The sequence below is a fragment of the Hippopotamus amphibius genome, chromosome 1 (genome assembly GCF_030028045.1).
Source record: "Hippopotamus amphibius kiboko isolate mHipAmp2 chromosome 1, mHipAmp2.hap2, whole genome shotgun sequence".
In the NCBI taxonomy this organism is placed as follows: Eukaryota; Metazoa; Chordata; class Mammalia; order Artiodactyla; family Hippopotamidae; genus Hippopotamus; species Hippopotamus amphibius.
Genome location: NC_080186.1, coordinates 1,047,751 through 1,064,658, shown reverse-complemented (window position 1 = coordinate 1,064,658; position 16,908 = coordinate 1,047,751). Strand labels below are relative to the sequence as shown.

The window sequence follows — 16,908 nt, the reverse complement described above, 5'->3', positions numbered from 1 at the left end:
AACGGGTACACAGAGAAATAGAGAAATATGCCAAGCTCTTTTTTTCTTTTTAAATCAGGCATTTATAAACAAGAAAGCATACATTAATTACATAAAAATAGTTTTCGAATAGTAGAGTAAGTCATCATATCGTCATTAGCAGCAGCAAAGGAGAGAGGGGACGGCAACGCGGACGCTCCTGGCGGGGACGAGGGTGGAGCTGTGGTTTTTCTCCTTAATGGAAAAAAAAGTGTCGTTTGTGACGCCTGACTTGAAGAACAAGACGGCCGCCCGGCCCGGTGGGCAGGGGCGCGCAGGGTCGCCCCGGAGACCGGCCCGAGACGGGGGGCGTGTCCTTCCTCAGAAACAACCCGGAAAACAAGACAGCTACCAGGTAAGAAGAGGGTCCTGGGGAAGGACCCACCACGTACACATGAGCTACACGCGTGTGAGGAAAAGAGTATTTACACGGTCGCTTTGTACACCGGCGCGCTCTGTACGAAAAGCAGGATATTACGTGAGTTAGCTGCTCCGAGGATGTGAATGTTATTGCTGTTGTTTTTTCCCTTCGTTGAAAGTCTCCTTTCAGCACAGAAATGATGAGGGATTAAACCGAACACACGCTCGTTCTGAGAACGGGCACCACGCGGGGGAGGGTCAGCAGCCGAGGAGGGAGAGGCCTCTTCTGCAAAGACACGCGGCTGCGGCTGCACGGCGGGCCGCCCCCCAGGACGGGCACGCGGGCCAGGCTGGGCAGCCCTCCACCGGCCTGGCCCGGGGGCCGCCGCCGACGCGGCACCTCCGGCTCTTCCCGATGCCCGGGGACCGAGCCGGACGCGGGCGGCGCGGACCCCGGGGCCGAGACGTGCGGACGAGGAGGCGCGGGGCCCCACACGCGACTTGGAAAAATGGGTCTCCCTCTGGAGCCTGAAAACTCAAAGTAAATGGAGCAAACCAGGTGGCCTCGGGCGGGTCCCGGGGGCCCTGCGATCTCACTGCGCGTTTCAGACTTGGCAACAGCACAGCCGCACAGAAGCACACGGACACGCGGGACGCTTTGCTCCAGCTAAATCATTTACTTTCCCTTGAAGAAATGACCGAAAAAACACAACTCTGGAAAAACAAGGCTAAACACAGCATTCTGAGTGTTGCGTGACACAACCGACCCTCTACACGACACGGTAATAATGCCCATCGGTGGATATACGTATGGCAGAGGTTTTAAATTCCATGCATACAGAGTTAATAACCGCAAAGAAAACAGAAGCAAAAAAAAATTAAAAAACAAAAACAAAAACCAAAAAAAACAACAACCAAACAAACGCTGCATATACACGATGTCCCTTTTGCATTGCACTTTAGAAGGGGGGCCGGCAGCACCCGGCCCCCCCCCAGTAAACCGCAGGCAAAACCCCACCGGCGGTGCCGTCCCCCGGCCTCCCCTCCACTCAGCGGCCACGCTCGCAGCTGCCGGGCCGTGGGACCCGAGTCAAGCAGAGGCTTCGGGTAAGATCTCTCCACGTAAATAAATACCACGATTTTAGGACGGGCAGCCACCTCGTCTACTGGGAAATCATTTTTCAAGCTTGGGCGTAAGAAACCTTATACAATTCGCATACAGTTGAGAGTAAACGAGATTATTTGGAATAAATGCAAGTAACTCATTGTGATAGTGGCAGATTCAATACCTACTGAAGACATATTCTGGGGGTAAAAAGACGAGTCAGGGTTTGCTGTACAAGACGCTGGAAGGCACAGAACTACCCCCCGAAGTTCAGTTTTTGCATTTTCGTTTTTGTGTGATTCCCTTGTTCAACCAAGCACCAGAGGGGTTTCTAAACACTCGAGCACGTAGGATGTGAGTGCTCTATAAATCGGTTTGCAGTATTTGAAGGTAAAAACCGCAGTTAACTGGGGAATAAAAAGAGAAGGGAAGATTTTTGACAAAGTGCAGTTCTAAATATACGTTTAAATGAACGAACAAACAAAAAGAAAAAGAAAAAGTGAAATAATGCTGTGTTTTGTTCCAATGCTGCAGCCTCAGTCCCCAAACAGAAGGCGCAACGTTTCCCGAACTGAGAAGGGTTGCCTGGTCGAGGGCGCGTGTGCCCGGCCAGCGCGGACCCGCCTCCCGCGGCCTCCGGGGAGCACACCTGCGGACACCCCGTGGACACACCTGCGGGCGGCGGGCGGGCGGCGGGGCGGCAGTGCTCCAGCTCCTCGTGCGTGCGCGGCTCTCCGGGCCCTTCCCGGCGACAGCACGGGAGACGGGGGTCCTTGTCGCTGAAAAAATAGACTCTGGAGAAAAACCCTTCGTGTTGTCACGCGGCTGCGGGCGCGGATGAGCTGTGATGGCTTCGAGGGGCAGGGCGGCTGCCACCACGGCTCCCCTGCGGGTCCTCAGGTGGCGTCACGTGTGGGTGGGGCTTTTAAAAGTCAGTCATTAAAAAACGTGTGGACTTCTCTGAATATCAAGTCTCCTTATTGGTTTTAAATAGCTTATAACAAAAGTGTAAATGTTAGAATGTTCCGGCAAGCAAAGGGCCAGCCGCAGCCACCGAGCTGGCCTCGTCTTCGGCTGCAGTTGGAGACCGGCTTGCTCGCTTGAACTTGGCCAGTAGAAAATTTTGCAGTGGATTCCAAAAGTATGTGGTTCCAAACACTTGCTTGGTTCTAGGCACAGTAAGACGTTGTGCTATATGGACTTGGGGGGGGGGGGGGGGGGGGGGGCGGCCCCACCGACACGGAGCCCCCAGCCCCACCACCCGCTCGCCCCGTGGCGTCCGCCCCGCGCAGCAGACAGCGGGTCCGGCTAGGGCTCCAGCTCGGCTGTGCTCTCGCCGCCCGCGGCCTCGGAGCGGGGCCGCGGCCACAGCTGCTCCTGCAGCCCCTTCACCACCTTCTCCAGGTGCTCCCGGGCCTCCCGCTCCCGCAGCAGGTCAGCCCGCAGCTGCTCGCGATCGGCCTCCGCGTGCTGCAGCTTCACCTGCAGGTCCTCGATCTGAAAGGGACACCCGCGTCAGCCGGGCCTGCTCCCCACCCGGCCACTGCCCTGGCCTGCCCCCCGGCCCGTCCCAGGCTCGCCCCACCAGCCGCCCACTGGACCCGGGCTAGGGAGGCTGGCAGGGCCCGGGCGTGCCTCCAGGCGGCACCAACCCTGCCCGCAGAGACCGGAGTGGGGGAACTGAGTGGGAGCCCTGGGCGTGGAGGCCTCGAGGCACCTGGACCTTCTGGGTCCAGCCCGGGACCCTGAGGCGGCAGTGAGGCCGGAGGAGAGGCTGTGTGGGCCCCATCTCCCAGCCTCTGGCCTGGCAAGATGGCCGCTGGGACAGGCGGAGACTTTTAAAGGTGTGTTAAGAGGGGGCGCAGCCCCCCACCCAGGACAGGAGGGGAGGAGAGCCTGGAGCCACGACACCCCCGTGGAAGGGAGACCCCAAAGCCCAGCGGTTCTGGGTCACCCTGCAGGCCCCCCACGCCCGGAGGGGACCCTGCAAGGAGGGGAGGGACCCTGAGGTGCCAACGGCGTGCCCGCCCCCTCCGTCCTCCTGGGGCACTGGCGGCCCCGCGCACCTGGGCCGAGTACTTGGCCCGCAGGCGGCCAGCCTCACAGCCCTTGTCGCACACGCGCGCCTGCCGCGCCTGCTCCAGCTCCCGCTTCAGGCGCAGCCGCGCCTCGTTGGCCTCCTTCATCTTCTTCTCGTTCTCGGCCCGCAGCCGCTCGATCTCCTTGCGGAGGCTGCGCTTGGCCTCCGTGGCCTCCCGCAGCTTCTCCTTCTTGGCCACGCGCAGGAACTCCAGCTCCTGGGGCGAGGGCACCGGCTCAGGGATGCCCTGCGCCAGGCCTCCGCGCCCCCGCCCACCTCGTCTCCCAAGGTCCCAGGTCCCCTCCGTGCCTGCCACACACAGCCCGAGGGGCGTCCCTGGGGCCAGGGGAGGGGCTCACCCAAGTACTGCGCCATCTGCGGGCCCCGGGGGCCCCATGCGGCCAGATGGAGAGGAGGTGGCCCTTCTCGGGGACGCACCCCCCTGCAAACACACTCATGAACATGCCTGTGGGAAGTCACACCTCCAACCAGAACCAGGCGGGGGTTCTGAGCGAGTGGTTGAAACAGGGCTCTGGGGCTGGCAGGGCTGTGCTGTGCTGGGGCCCACATGTCAGACGCGGGCTGAGGTGTGAATGCAGCTGAGACCTGGGGGCCAAGAGGCCGCAGAGCCCTGAGGTGACAGCCCCGCCCTCGGCAAGGGCTCCTGGCAATAAAGGAAGGTGGAGCCGGGGAAGCCGGCTGGGGCGACAGGAGGAGTGGGCGCCACCAACTTCAGGTTTCCAGCCCCGTCTTGGAAAGCACGCGTCCCCGTCCTCCCCCGCCCCCGCCTCACCTGGTGGAGGCTGCGCTTGGCCTGCAGCGCGGCGCTCAGCTTCTCCTCCTGCTTCACGCGCATCTTCACCACCTCGTGCAGGAACTTCTCTTTGGCTTCCTTGGTATCCAGACCGCCCTCCAGGGCCTGCCGCAGGTGCTCCAGCTCGGCCTCCAGCCCGCTGCTCGGGGCGTCGGCGGGGGCCGCGGCATCGGGGGCGGCGGGGGCCGCAGGCGGGGCGAGCAGGCCCGGGGAGCTCAGATCCTTGGCGGAGCTGGATGAGGTAAAGGACGGAGAAGACAGCGAGGACAGCGAGGAGGTGACTGCAGAGACAGAGGGAGACGCAAGTTAGCAGAGCGGCGGCTCCGGGGGGCCAGGCAGGCCCCCTCCCGAGGAGGACGGACCCCCCCCCCCACCCCCCGAGGGCGGAGGGGCGGCACTCACACTCCTCTCTGCTCTCCACCTCCACCTCGGCCTCCGAGTCCTTGTCGTCCTCTGGCGCGGGCCCGGGTGCCGGCACCTCCGGGGCTCCGGGGGCGTCCACCGTCAGCTTCCGCTTCCGAGGCTGGACGCAGGCGGTGAGGGGCTCGGGGGCCCGGGCGACGACCGTGGTGCAGGGCGGGCTGCTCACCACCTTGTGCTGGGCCGGCGGTGCCAGGGCCACGTTGGGGGCCACGCCCGTCTCGAAGCTCTTGTAGGAATAGAAGCTGCAGGGGCGCAGCCGGCGTTGGGGCCTTGGCGTCTGCCCCGTCCCCTCCACCCGCATCGCGGGCCCTGCTCCAGTGGGAGCGGACACGTCAGCCCAGGGCCCTGGGGAAGCTGGACACAGCCATCGGGCCACCATACTCAGGACGGGCCCCGGCCAACACAGACCTGGCAGCAACTCTAGACGCCATGGAAAGCCCTGGATCCCCCTGCCCGCCCACCATCCAAGAGTCAGCAGGTCTGCAACTTCAGCGACCGGAGGGCTGGGACCTGACACGTCGCCTTCAGACCCCCTGCGCCTCGAGCTCCGTGACAATGAACGTGGGAACCTGCCTCCCCGGCTGGTGCGCAGCCCTGCGGCGGGCAGAGCTGGGACGCAGACGCCCACCACAGCTGGCGGGTGCTCACCTGTCTCGAATCAGGGCTGGGAGGTGCGGGGAGAGCTCTTTGTCACTTGCAGAAACCGCAGGGGACCAGGGTCGGAAGGCAGAGAGGCGCTGGCGAGGGTGGACGCAGCCCAGGCTCTGTCGGCAGAGGCGCCGTCAGAAGCTGGGTCCCCGCGCCCGCCCCGCGCCCACCCCGCGCCCGCACACCCTGCACCCCACCTTGCTGGAGGAGCCGGCCAGGGTCCGCAGCCAGCCAGACTGCTTGTCCTTCTCGGAGGACGTGGGGTGCTGGGAGGGAACGTCGTCTGCTTTTCTTATGGAGGCCGGGGGCTCAGAGACCTGTGAGCGACACAAAAGGTCCCATTGGCAGGTTGTGCATGGTCCCCTGGGGCCCGGGACAGGGTTTCAGGCGCAGCCAAGCACGAGGCACGTCCAGGGACACGTGGACCCTGCCCGCGTCATCACCCACAGCGGGCCCGGCGCTGCAGTCCTGCACACAGTCAGAAAGGACCCTCGGGCTGCAGCAGGGCTGGGACGGGCGGCCGGGTACAGGGCCCTGTCGGGGCCACGCAGAGCTTTCCAGGGGTATCACGCAGCAGCCCCAGAGTTCTGGATTTCACCAGGACTCTGGAACTAACTTCAGAAGCTCCCCGTGGGCCTGGGGCAGCTGCACGGTGGGCTGGCAGAGCCGCCCCGAGCTGTGCCCCCTCCCCGCTGGGAGGAAACGTTCCCAAAACGAGCTGAGTGTGCTCGGCTCGGCAAGGAAGCCCCTCGACTTTCTCAGGTCTGCTGCTGGAGGAAGAAGCTGGGGATAGCTGCTCCGGCCCCAGCAGCCGAGCACTGTGTCTGCTCGGCGCCGTGGTCCAAGCGGCCTCCTGGGCTGGTGTCAAACTCCCTCCAACCTGCCGGCACCAGAGTCCCGAGGACACAAGGTCCCACCCCGAGAAAACAAAACTGTCTTTGGCGTACAGGTGGGTGGCTCCTCCCTGGCCGGGGCCCGAGCAGAATTCACAAGGGGCTTGGGCGTGTCCAGGAGGCTACCCCATGGGCCAAGGCACAGCCAGCACGGAGGGCGAGCGGCGGGGGGGCGATGCCCGTCACCCCCAGGCCCGACCTGGGCGGAGGGGTGGTGGCTGTGGAGGAAGGGGCTCCTTCCACCCCAGGGAGCACTAGAGGAAACAGCGAACCCCAGAACTGGCCCGAGGGTCAACAGGGCCATCCCTACAAAACTCCAGAGACACAGGGCAGGCTGGGCCCCAGACCCCCAGGGCGAAGAAGCCAGCACGCGTGGATGTGGGGGGGGGGGGGGGCGCCCCCGACCCCGCAGCCCGGGAGCCCGGCTCCCTAACTCAACCAGGCTCCAGGGAACGTGCGGCTCTCGGGCCCCAGACCCGTGGGGCTGGGCGGTGATGCTCCGGCTGCCGTCCCTGCACGGGGCAGCTGCCCCAACAGCCTGCCCGCCAGCCCCTGGAGGCGGTGTGGGGGTCCCACAGGTGGTGCACACAGTCAGCTCAGACCTGAAAACATTCACTCAGGAAAGAAAGACCCCCTTGGTGCTGCTCTTCAGGGGAAGGGAGTGGCAGCAATGCCTGGTGGCCTCCTGCGGTGAGCCAGTGAGGGGCTGGACGGGGCGGCGCCCGCGAGGGTGGGGCTTCCTGTCTGAGCCGCGTTCTCACGGGAGAGAAGCCACAGCGGCCCCGCCGGCTCCTCCAATTCCGAGAAACCTCAGGGAGCCTCGTGGGGGTGTCAGACGACCCGGGCCGCAGGCCACCCCCACGAGGCCCCCCGAGCCGCACCACGCGGTGGGGGCGGCCCCCCACTCAGGAGAAGGGCTGGAGCCTCCTGCCCCCACCAGCCCCGGCCCTGGTCCACCCAGGATGCAGGGAGGCGGCTGGGGAAGCTGAGCAACCCTGGAGACCCCTGACCCAGCGTGCCTTCCAGGAAGCCCCGCTGACTGGCTATGAAAGTGAGGAAGCCAGCAAGGAGGAGCGTCTGTGGAACAAGGCCCGGGCGGGCGCGGGGCCGCCAGGGCCCCGAGGAGTGAGTGTCGCTCCTTCGAAACCCTGGGACGCACAGCCCAGCAACAGCAGGCGTTCGGCGGCAGAGCTGCAGGCAGCGAGGGCCGCGTCCCCCCCCTGCAAGGAGGTGAGCCCGCGGCCTCCGGCTCCTCACTCCACCGGGCACCTCAAGACCCAGGACGCGCCCAAGCAGCGGGGCTGGGAGCCCGCGGCCGCCTCCCCACGTTCACGGACCTGAGTGGGAGCACGTGCCCCGTGCACACAGCCCCGCGCACACGCCCCAGCGCAGGGCGAGCGCTGCCTGACGGAGAAGCCTGCGGGGACCAGCGTGCGGGGACCGTGCCAACCTCCCAGGAGATCCGCCCCCCCCAGCACTGCTCAGTGGCCACGTGTGTCCATCTCCGAGGAGGAGAGAACAGGCACCTGCCTGCAGAGCGTGCCCCACAGGGACTGTGTGTGTCTGCGAGGACTGGGGGTACAATCTGTGGCTGACGTCACTCCTGTGACGTTCACGTCTGCCCAGGCCAGGAGTGTTAGCCAAGTCAGAGGCACCGAGCTGTGGGGTCCACTGGATACGGGTGGAGCGGGATCTGAATGGCTGCTGGGGCCGTGGCCACCCCCGGCAGACCAGCACAGGGGCAGCAGGCAGGCCAGGGGGCGGCTTCCAGCGTCCGCCTCCTGGTGCTCGCAGGGGCCACACTTAGTGCCTGAGCCCCGACGGCCCTGCAGGCCAGCCCAGCCAGGCTAAACAGGAGGGCTCCTCTCTGCAGGCAGCGGGCGGTGGACCCACCACGGAGCAGCCTGCAACCCTGTGCTGAGGCCCAGAGGTGGGGAGGGGCGGAAGGAGGGCTCCGGGTCGAGGACGAGACACGCCGTGGATTTCCAAGTGCCCCTCCCCCAGCGCTGCACTGAGAGCCCCGGGGCCTGGCAGCACCGGAGCCTGGACGCTGGGCCCTGGCCCGAGCCCCCGGATGCTGCCGTCTCCAGCCCACAGGCCCGCCCTGCCGCTCCACGCTCCGTTTCCTGTGCCCTACCCTGGATATCTTAAAACAGAAAGAGAAAACGTACATGGATGCCGGAGGAAAGAAAGGGTAAAGAACATTCCAGATGCGGCTGGCGGCACTGGGCGCTGGCTGCTCCGTGGGGCATCCCGCCCACCACGTTCCCGGCTCTGGGGTGACGCCGTCCGTGCGGAGGGGCGGCTCCCACTAGCCGCCACGCAGAGCCGGGGCCAGCCGGGCACGCTGCCGCCCAGCGCCAACCCAGACGGGGCAGAGCCAGGGAAGCCCAGCAGCCAGGGCGGGGCCACCCCGAAGGGCCTGGGATTCGGAGATGAAGGCTCAGACTCCCGGCCTCGAGCACAGACGTGCAGGCAGGGCTGAGGGGGACGCCCCGAGCTCGCGGGAGGAGCGAGTGCCACCCAGGTGGCTGCCTGGTGGGAGGAAGTGGCCAGAGTCACCTCCCCGCTCAGGTCCACAACGGTATCCGCAAGCCCTTGTGGGATGTGCAGGCCTCGGGCTGAGGCCTCAGGACATGAGGTCCACGGGGCTGCCCCCGCCCAGGTGGGCACCGTGTTGCCCTGAGAACTGCCACCTGCATGGAGGCAGGCATCTGTCCAGGGCGCCCCGAGTCACTCGCATGCGGGGCCTCCCCGCGCGCCGCCCTAGCGGGGCACATGCACCTGCCCCCAGTCACGCACACGCGGAGCTCAGCTGTGCAGGCTGCGCACTGGCAGCCGCGGAAGAGCAGTCACTCCCCCTACCCCCCGCCCCCCCAGGCTGGGTCGGTCTGTTTTCTCGCAGCACAACCCTCAGGGCCTAAGGCTGGGACGCGGGGGCCCTGGGCGCCTCGCAGGGCTGAGGGCGCCCAGCACCCACACAGCCTCTGGTCCAACAGCACCGGGCGACGCGGCTGGGGGACCAGGCGGGAGCGTCCACCCAGCGAGACCGCGCCGCTGGCCAAGGAGCCCGGCCTGGACGGAAGACCCCCCCCCCCCATGGAGGAAATGACACTCGGGTCCCTGAACTCTGTCCTGGGGGCGGGAGTTCTTCCATCTTGGGGACCAGACCCAGACGAGGGTCCAGCCACACGCTGTGCCTGGCCAGGAAGCGACACGCACTGTCCAGCTGCCAGACCCTGGCTGTCACCTTGTTAACAGGACAACACCAGCCTCGGTGTCATCCCCACCCCCAGATCCACTGTCTGCACGACTGGGTGGGCCGAGCCCAGCCAGCAGCACGCGGTCCTCCCACCATCAGGTGCAGGAGGACCAGCAGCCCCTCCCCAGAGGCAGCTTCTCTTCAGGACAAACGAAGACCACAAGCAGGCTCCACAGGTCAATCCAAGGGGCCAGGTCCCAACCTCTCGGCGTGACCACACCCCCCCCAGGTGAGCAGGAAGCCTCCCGTGAAGCTCACGCAGAGCTGGGCGTGCCCTCCAGATGCCTGTGCTCTGCTGTGCAGCATACGTGCCTGCAGCCCTCCATCACCCTCCATCACCCCCTCCTGTGCCCCCTCCATCACCCCCTCCATCACCCCCTCCTGCATCCCCTCCCTCACCCCCTCCTGCGTCCCCTCCATCACCCCCTCCTGCACCCTCTCACCAGGCAGCAGCTAGCATGGAGAGCTGCTCTGCATGCTGAGAGAGCAGCCAGTCTCAGACCTGACCTGCTGCCCTTTCGCTGGCCCACAGTCAGACAACAGATAGATTCTGCATCAAAGGCCCAGGCAGGTTGTGCTAGGGGCTGGGGACAGGTCTCACCCACCGTCCAAGGAGGCTCTAACTTCAATGGAAGGGTTTCTAGGAAGCTCTGGGTAGACGTGGGGAGAGTCAGGAGTCAGAGGCCCGGGGGCAAGACCACTGGCCGCCAACTCACAACACCAACCGCAGCCAGGAAACTGTGACGACAGCCCACGGCCCAGGGGCGCCCCCCGCCCCCAGGCCAGTGCAGAAGCAGCAGGATCACCCAAACACCCAGTTTTGAGACCTGAGATCGGAAAGAGCAGCCGCGATGAGGCCCCTGCCCGAGTGCCGCCAGTCATGGTGAAGGCGTCAGGGCTGCTGGACCAGCACCGCCACCACTGTGAGATTTTCCACGTGGCTGGAAAGCGGTTCCTTAAAAGAACGCAACCCAAACCTCCCCTCTGCTTCTCACATCCTCACCAGGCCACGCAGAGGCCCCTCGCGGCTCCCTGAGGCCAAGACTGTTTTTGCGCAGCTCCTCTACGATAAATGCTTCCTTAAGCCATCTCAGAGGAGACCCGAAGGCACACTGCCTGGAGGAACCACCCAGGCGGCACGGGCGCGAGCCCCGCCGCCAGCGAACTTCTGAGATGACAGCAAAGCACGAGCAACCAAAGATGAACTAGGAGGCGACTCAGCACAACCAGAGCACCTGTGCGTCCCAGGACACCGTCCGGAGAGTGAAGAGAACCCACAGAACGGAAGAAAAACTCAGCAAGTCACCTCTGATGAGGGACCTGGACCCAGAGCACAGCAAGAACCGCAGCTCAGCAGAGAAACAAGCCAGCTCCGGGGCGAAGGACTTGAGCAGCGTTTCTCCTAGGAAGACACATGCAGCCAACAAGCACACGAAGACGCTCGGTGTCACTGACCAACAGGGAAACGCACCTCACACCCACGAGGACGGCTACAATCACAGCCAGAAAGCAAGTGTCGGTGAGGATGGAGGGAAATCGAGAGACTGTGTGCCGGTGGCGGGAACGTGACCTGGGGCAGCCGCTAGGGAAGCTGAACACAGAACCACCCTGTGACGCCTGGTAAATACCCAAGAGGACTGGAAAGAAGAACTCAGACCCAGTACCAGAACCTGCGGGCACCTAGAACCAAGTGCATAGGAATATCCATTACCTCGCACACCTGCACGTGAATCTATAATCACCTCAAAAAAAATTAGAATTTTAAAAAACACCACGAAGGACTTCCCTGGTGACACAGTGGTTAAGAATCCGCCTGCCAATGCAGAGGACACAGGTTCGAGCCCTGCTCCAGGAAGATCCCACATGCCGCGGAGCAACAAAGCCCGTGCGCCGCAACGACTGAGCCTGCGCTCTACAGCCTGTGAGCCACAACTACTGAGCCCACGCACCACAACTACTGTAGCCCATGTGCGTAAAGCCCGTGCTCCGCAACAAGAGAAGTCACCGCACTGAGAAGTCCGCGCACCACAACGAGGAGTAGCCCCCGCTCACTGCACTAGAGAAAGCCCGCACACAGCAACAAAGACCCAACACAGCCAATGAATAAACTTATAAAACAAAAACAAAAACACCACGAGGTGCCCCTCCACACTCACTAGGATGATACGAAGCGTCAGTGAGGATATGGAGAAACCGGAACCCCGTGCGCTGCTGGCAGGGAGGAACAGAGCAGAGCTACCGCCGCTGTGGGACAGTCTGCCAATCCCCCCAAAGTACAGAATTACCACAGGACCCAGCAATGCCACTTCTGGGCATGCACTTGAGAGCGCTGAAAACACACCCACAAAAAAGTCAGACACGAGTATTCACAGCAGCGTTATCTGTAACAGCCAAAGACTGGACACGTCCCAAACATCCACCAGTGGGCGAATGCATAAACAAAACGTGGTCCATCCGTCCACACATCAGAGCATCACTCGGCCTGAGGAGTGAGGCATGGATACGTGACACTGTCGGCCTCTGAGGACACGGTACCCAGTGAGAGGAGCAGACACGAGAGCCACACGGTTCCATTCACGTGAAATGCCCGGAACAGGGAAATCTGCAGACAGGAAGTGCATCGGTGGTGCTGGGTGCTCGGGCCCACAGGGTACGGGCTTCTTTCAGGCTGATGGAAGTGCTTTAAACTTAGACAACCGTGACGGGCGGCATATACTGAAAGTCACTGAATCGTCCTCTTAGAAAGGGTGAGCTTTACAGCATGTGAATTACAACTCAATAAAGCTATTATTAAAAATATCTATTAGAAAAATGAAATGAACTGTTGGTTGAAAAACCAAACCACTGAAGATCAACGGTTCCTGATTCACGGTTCTCCCGACAAAGGATGCAGCAGGACACCCAAGGAGCCCGGGGAGGCGGCCCCACGGCCCCACAGGACCCCTCTGATCCACAGCGCCGAGACGGTGGCGCCGGCATCCGCTGGGCACCTGGCCGGGCAGCCAGGGCACGTCCAGGAGGACAGCATGGCCCCGGCCAGGGGCCCATGCCGGGAGGGGGGTGGGCTGCACACAAATGCAGAGGCGTGGCAGGGGGGCACCCCTACTTCCCGAGACCCACGCTGGCCCCCGCCTCCCAAGCCCTGTGGCCCAGCGTTCTGGCAGCGGGCGCCCCGGCAGCCCCACCCCGGCTGACTGTCTCAAGCCTGGTGCCAATTCACAGGTGGGGGCAGAGGGTGTCGCTCAGGCCACCCCTCCCACGGCGGTGGCCAGCACCCACCTGCTCCGCCCCCCCCACCAGCACCCCCCCTCCAACCCTCCCTACTCTGTGCCCCGACCCTCAGCACCTGAAGACCCAGGTCCCCCGCCACGACGTGGCCACGTGGGCACGCCCGGGGCAGCACCCTCTGAGGACTGCACTCGGCATCTTCCGAGCCACTGCGAAGACACAGCAGCCCCTGCCCCCAACCTCAGGGACCTCCCACCCGCGAGAGTGGACCCGCGCCCAGGCAGGGGCCTCGGGAAAGCGGCGCGAGACACTCGCACAAACCCACGAGTCGGCAAAAACTTGTCTGAGTGTGAGGGGCTCTGTTTTAAGTTACAGATGTCATATGAAAACCACGTCTAGGAATCTGAACACAACGCATCTATTTCTAACTTAGAGGCAACAATAAAATAAAAAATATATCCTTTTTAAGAAAGCAAATCTTAAGGTGGAATTCCACTCCTAAGTGATATTTCTGAGTTACAAAGTCGCTGCTGGTTTGCAGGTGAGACGGGACGGAGGGTCTGTCGCCCAGATTCTAGGTGAGGAACAAGAAACGTACTAGAAGCATTCCTGAGATTTCCAAGCCCTGGGACAGTAACCGGGGGGTCCGTCCCCCACAGCAAGGACAGGTTGAGTGTAATGACGGGGGCCCAGCTGGGCTCGAGGTGGGGGCTCCGGGGAGAGCACAGGGTAAGCCGGCCGCCGGCCAGGGAGGCTGGGGTCTTGGTCACACTCAGAGACTCCCACGCTCCGGCTGCCCGTCTTGTAGCCTTCCTGTCCTTCACTGGACCAGCAGAGCAAACGCCAGGACCACAGAGATGAAATGTTCCTGCCGGCAGCATCTGCCCTCAAAGCAACCCACCCCCACCTGACCCACCCCCGGTGGAGCTGCCACAGCCATCAGGCCGGGTTCCCTAGGGAGCAGCAGCCCCCAGGCCCGCTTCTCAGCCCTGGAACCGTCCTCCGCACACTCTGACACCGGAGAGGACCACCAAGCATCCCCTTGGCGAGGAGCTGAGCCTAGGAGGAAACGCCCATGTCCCACGCTGGCCCAGGAGGCCTGCCATGACCGCCGTGCAGGGGAAAGCCCCTCCAGGACCCATAACCAAGGATCTGCATGGACCCCTGGGACGGGGGGGGGGGGGGGCACCATGCAGACACCCACAGACCCTACAGGCAAGGAGCACAGGGTGGAAACGCCTAAACAGACCCAGCCTGAGAGGAGCAGACACAGAGAGAAACCGTGGACGGGCACCAGCTCCGGGCAGGCCCATGGCCCCACACAGGGCTGCCCCCTTTGCTGGACTCTCCCGCCAGGGGCCAGCCCAGCTGCCCTACCCCCTGCCCGGGGTGGGCACGGCAGGGAACCGCAGGCTCCTTCCTGCAGGGACGCCCACCCCCAGAGAGGCCACAGAGCGGGTGTCCCTCCACCCCTTGCCCCGGGCCATCCGCGTCCCACCTAGGCTTTGTGACAAGGTCCTGCCAACACCACTCACATCCCCTACGGGGTGGCTCGCAGCCCCCAGGCTCAAGACCACCACCTCTAAAGCAGCCCAAGGACTGTGTCGTGGATGGTTCTGCAGATTTTCCAGTTCCAGAAACTGCAGAGCTGTTTTTGTACCATTAATACTTTCCACGTGATAATTCATTTCATATTATGCTTAAATTAACCTATTTTCTGATTACTGTGGTACGGAGGAAGCAGATTAAATCTGCAAGACAACCCCAAACCCCAAAATGAAGGGAAATGGCAATTTTACAGATTCGCTTTGGGTTTTTTTCAAAATTTAAGTAGGTCATCTCTTCTGTTAATTCCACACCGCTGATGAGAATAAGTGAAGACTTTCCTAAGGAAACAGTCACTGCCCCTCCCCCCAGAATCAGACCTCAGCTGCGGGGGCCGGGTTCCCTCCCCAAGGAGGGACCAAACAAGAGGAACCTTCGGTCCGGTTCCCAGAAGGAGGCCCCCCACCCACCCACCCCCTGCCATCCTTCCCGCTGAGACTGGGGCGGCGGGGGGCGGGGCTCTGGGAAGGGGTGTCCCTGAAGACCCCGGGAGGCCTCCGGTGCCCCTACTCCCCCCGCGGACCCGCCACCAGCCCCGCGGCGCAAGGCCGGGCACACCCATCACCCCACACCCCTGCAAAACCTCCCTTTCAGCAGCAGAAAATCAGGGGAAGTCCCCCGCTGGACCAGGCGGGTGGAACGGAACCTTTCTTTTCCTTCGCAGTCACTGGAAAGTAACTGTTAAAAGGACTTTTAAAAAAAACCCAAAAGCCAGTACCCCGAGAACAATGAAGCTGTTCTGAAAATCCACGGTTTTTGTTTGGGGGCTTATTTTACTCCTACAACAACGTTCTTGTTTTTGAGAGGTGCTGAGCCAACAGGGTCTTCTCCCAGCGCCCTGACCCACCGGTGGGGGTGGGGGTGGGGGTGGGGGGCGGCCGTCGTGGACGTCAGGTCCCCGGCCCCCGGGCAGAGAGGGAGGGGGACCAGCAGGCCTCTGCATCCAGAGCCTCCAGAACAGAAGACAAGGTGCGACGGCCGGCAGGCAGCGCGGGACACGGCGGCCGCCCTTCTTGCAGGGCGACTGAGAGCCGGGCTGCGGGGAAGCAGGAGGAGTGGGCCGGCCCCCCCCCCCCCCCGGGCCCGTCACAGCCCTCACCCCGCCAGGCCCTCGGGACGGTCGGCCCCCCCTCTAACCCGCGGCAAGCCTCTGACGCAGAAACCGCCAGGGCGCGGGTGCCGCCCCCAGACACGGGCCCCGGCAGGGCCGCGGGCACACGGGCGGGCAGCAGCTCTGCCCGCCTCCCGCCCCCCGCCCGCCCACGTGCCGGCCCCTCCTCTCACGCCCACCCCCGCCGCCGGGGGGGTGGAGCCTCCTCGTGGACCCCGCGTCTCCCTCGCCGCCCTGCGGGCCCCGGGCCCCCTCCGCCTCCTCCGAGCAGCACGCCCCGGAGGCCAGGCCGCCCCCACGCGCTCCCCGACTCACGGCGACACCTGCCGCGGTCGGGCCAGGACAAGGCCGGGGCGCGCGCAGGCGGGCGTGCGGGGGCGAGTGTGTCGCCTGCGCGCACACGTAACACCACGCTCTCCTGTGTCATCTGTCACCTGCCCCAGGCGACAGCCTCAGCGGGAAGTCCGGGCACGGGGCAGCTGGGAGCCAGTGGCGGCCCTACAGGCCTTTCACAGAGCACAGCCCTAAACCCGGCAGGCTGGTGGGGGGGCTCCGGGTGGCCCTGGCACAAGCCCTCGGCGGGGAGAGAGGCCCCCGCCTCCAACTGGTCACATCAGTCAGGACGCTGACCCACGACCTCAGGCCGCTGGGTCCAGGCAGCCTCCTGCCTTCTGCCAGCAAAGGGCCTTCCCCTCCTCCAAACGTGGACCTGACGCAGACCGAGGGTCTCCCTCGGCCTCCTCCCCGGCCTCGGCTAAGCATGGGGGGGAGGCAGATAGGGGAGCACCCGGGGGGAGGGAGGCCGGTGGCTGCTCAGCACCCGGCCCTGGAGGACACCTGACTGGAGGCAGAAGCAGGGATGTGTCCCCAGACGCGTCCCCGCCATCTCAGCCACCACCCATTCTTGCAGAAGGAGTCGCCAGGCCTCGGGCTGGAAGCCCGAACCCGCCACATCTCCGTGTAAAGAAAGCCCACTCTTCCTCCAACCCCGCTTCCCACGTGGCGGCCCTTCCCTGAGCTCCAAAGAACAGCTCGCCTGTGCAGGAGCCCCAGAAAGGAGGACCAGGAGCTCCACACCCGGAAGAAATGCCCAGATCCCAGCCGCCATCAGTGTCCCAAGGGCACTGCCACGACCCCCAAGGGTCAACTACAGCCCCTCGGAGCAGGGCGTGCGCCACCCCCACGTGTGGTTTACTGACACACAGACACGACTCCAGTAAAGAGGCCCGGCCCTGGGCGAGGGCATGTGCTGGACCCCGAGCACCCCCCCCACACACACATCCTGAGGAGCACAGGGGAAAGGGTGCTGCCCTCGGCACCCCGGCTCCCTGGGCCCTGAGAGGACGGGGTTCCCCACGCTG

At 64.0% G+C, this 16,908-nt stretch overlaps 1 protein-coding gene across 1 annotated transcript in view; it reads right to left on the bottom strand.

Moving 5' to 3' along the window:
- Nucleotides 1-28: 28 nt before the first annotated feature.
- Nucleotides 29-16,908, bottom strand: part of SKI (SKI proto-oncogene) — a 56,011-nt gene continuing 39,131 nt past the window's right edge. The window contains exons 2-7 of the mRNA XM_057750252.1: nucleotides 5,646-5,765; nucleotides 5,449-5,564; nucleotides 4,780-5,042; nucleotides 4,357-4,658; nucleotides 3,550-3,780; nucleotides 29-2,980 (exon numbers count right to left, since the gene is read on the bottom strand). Of these exons, the coding sequence (XP_057606235.1) occupies nucleotides 2,792-2,980; nucleotides 3,550-3,780; nucleotides 4,357-4,658; nucleotides 4,780-5,042; nucleotides 5,449-5,564; nucleotides 5,646-5,765 (1,221 nt within the window). The 3' untranslated portion in view covers nucleotides 29-2,791. The remainder of the gene's footprint in view (nucleotides 2,981-3,549; nucleotides 3,781-4,356; nucleotides 4,659-4,779; nucleotides 5,043-5,448; nucleotides 5,565-5,645; nucleotides 5,766-16,908) is intronic.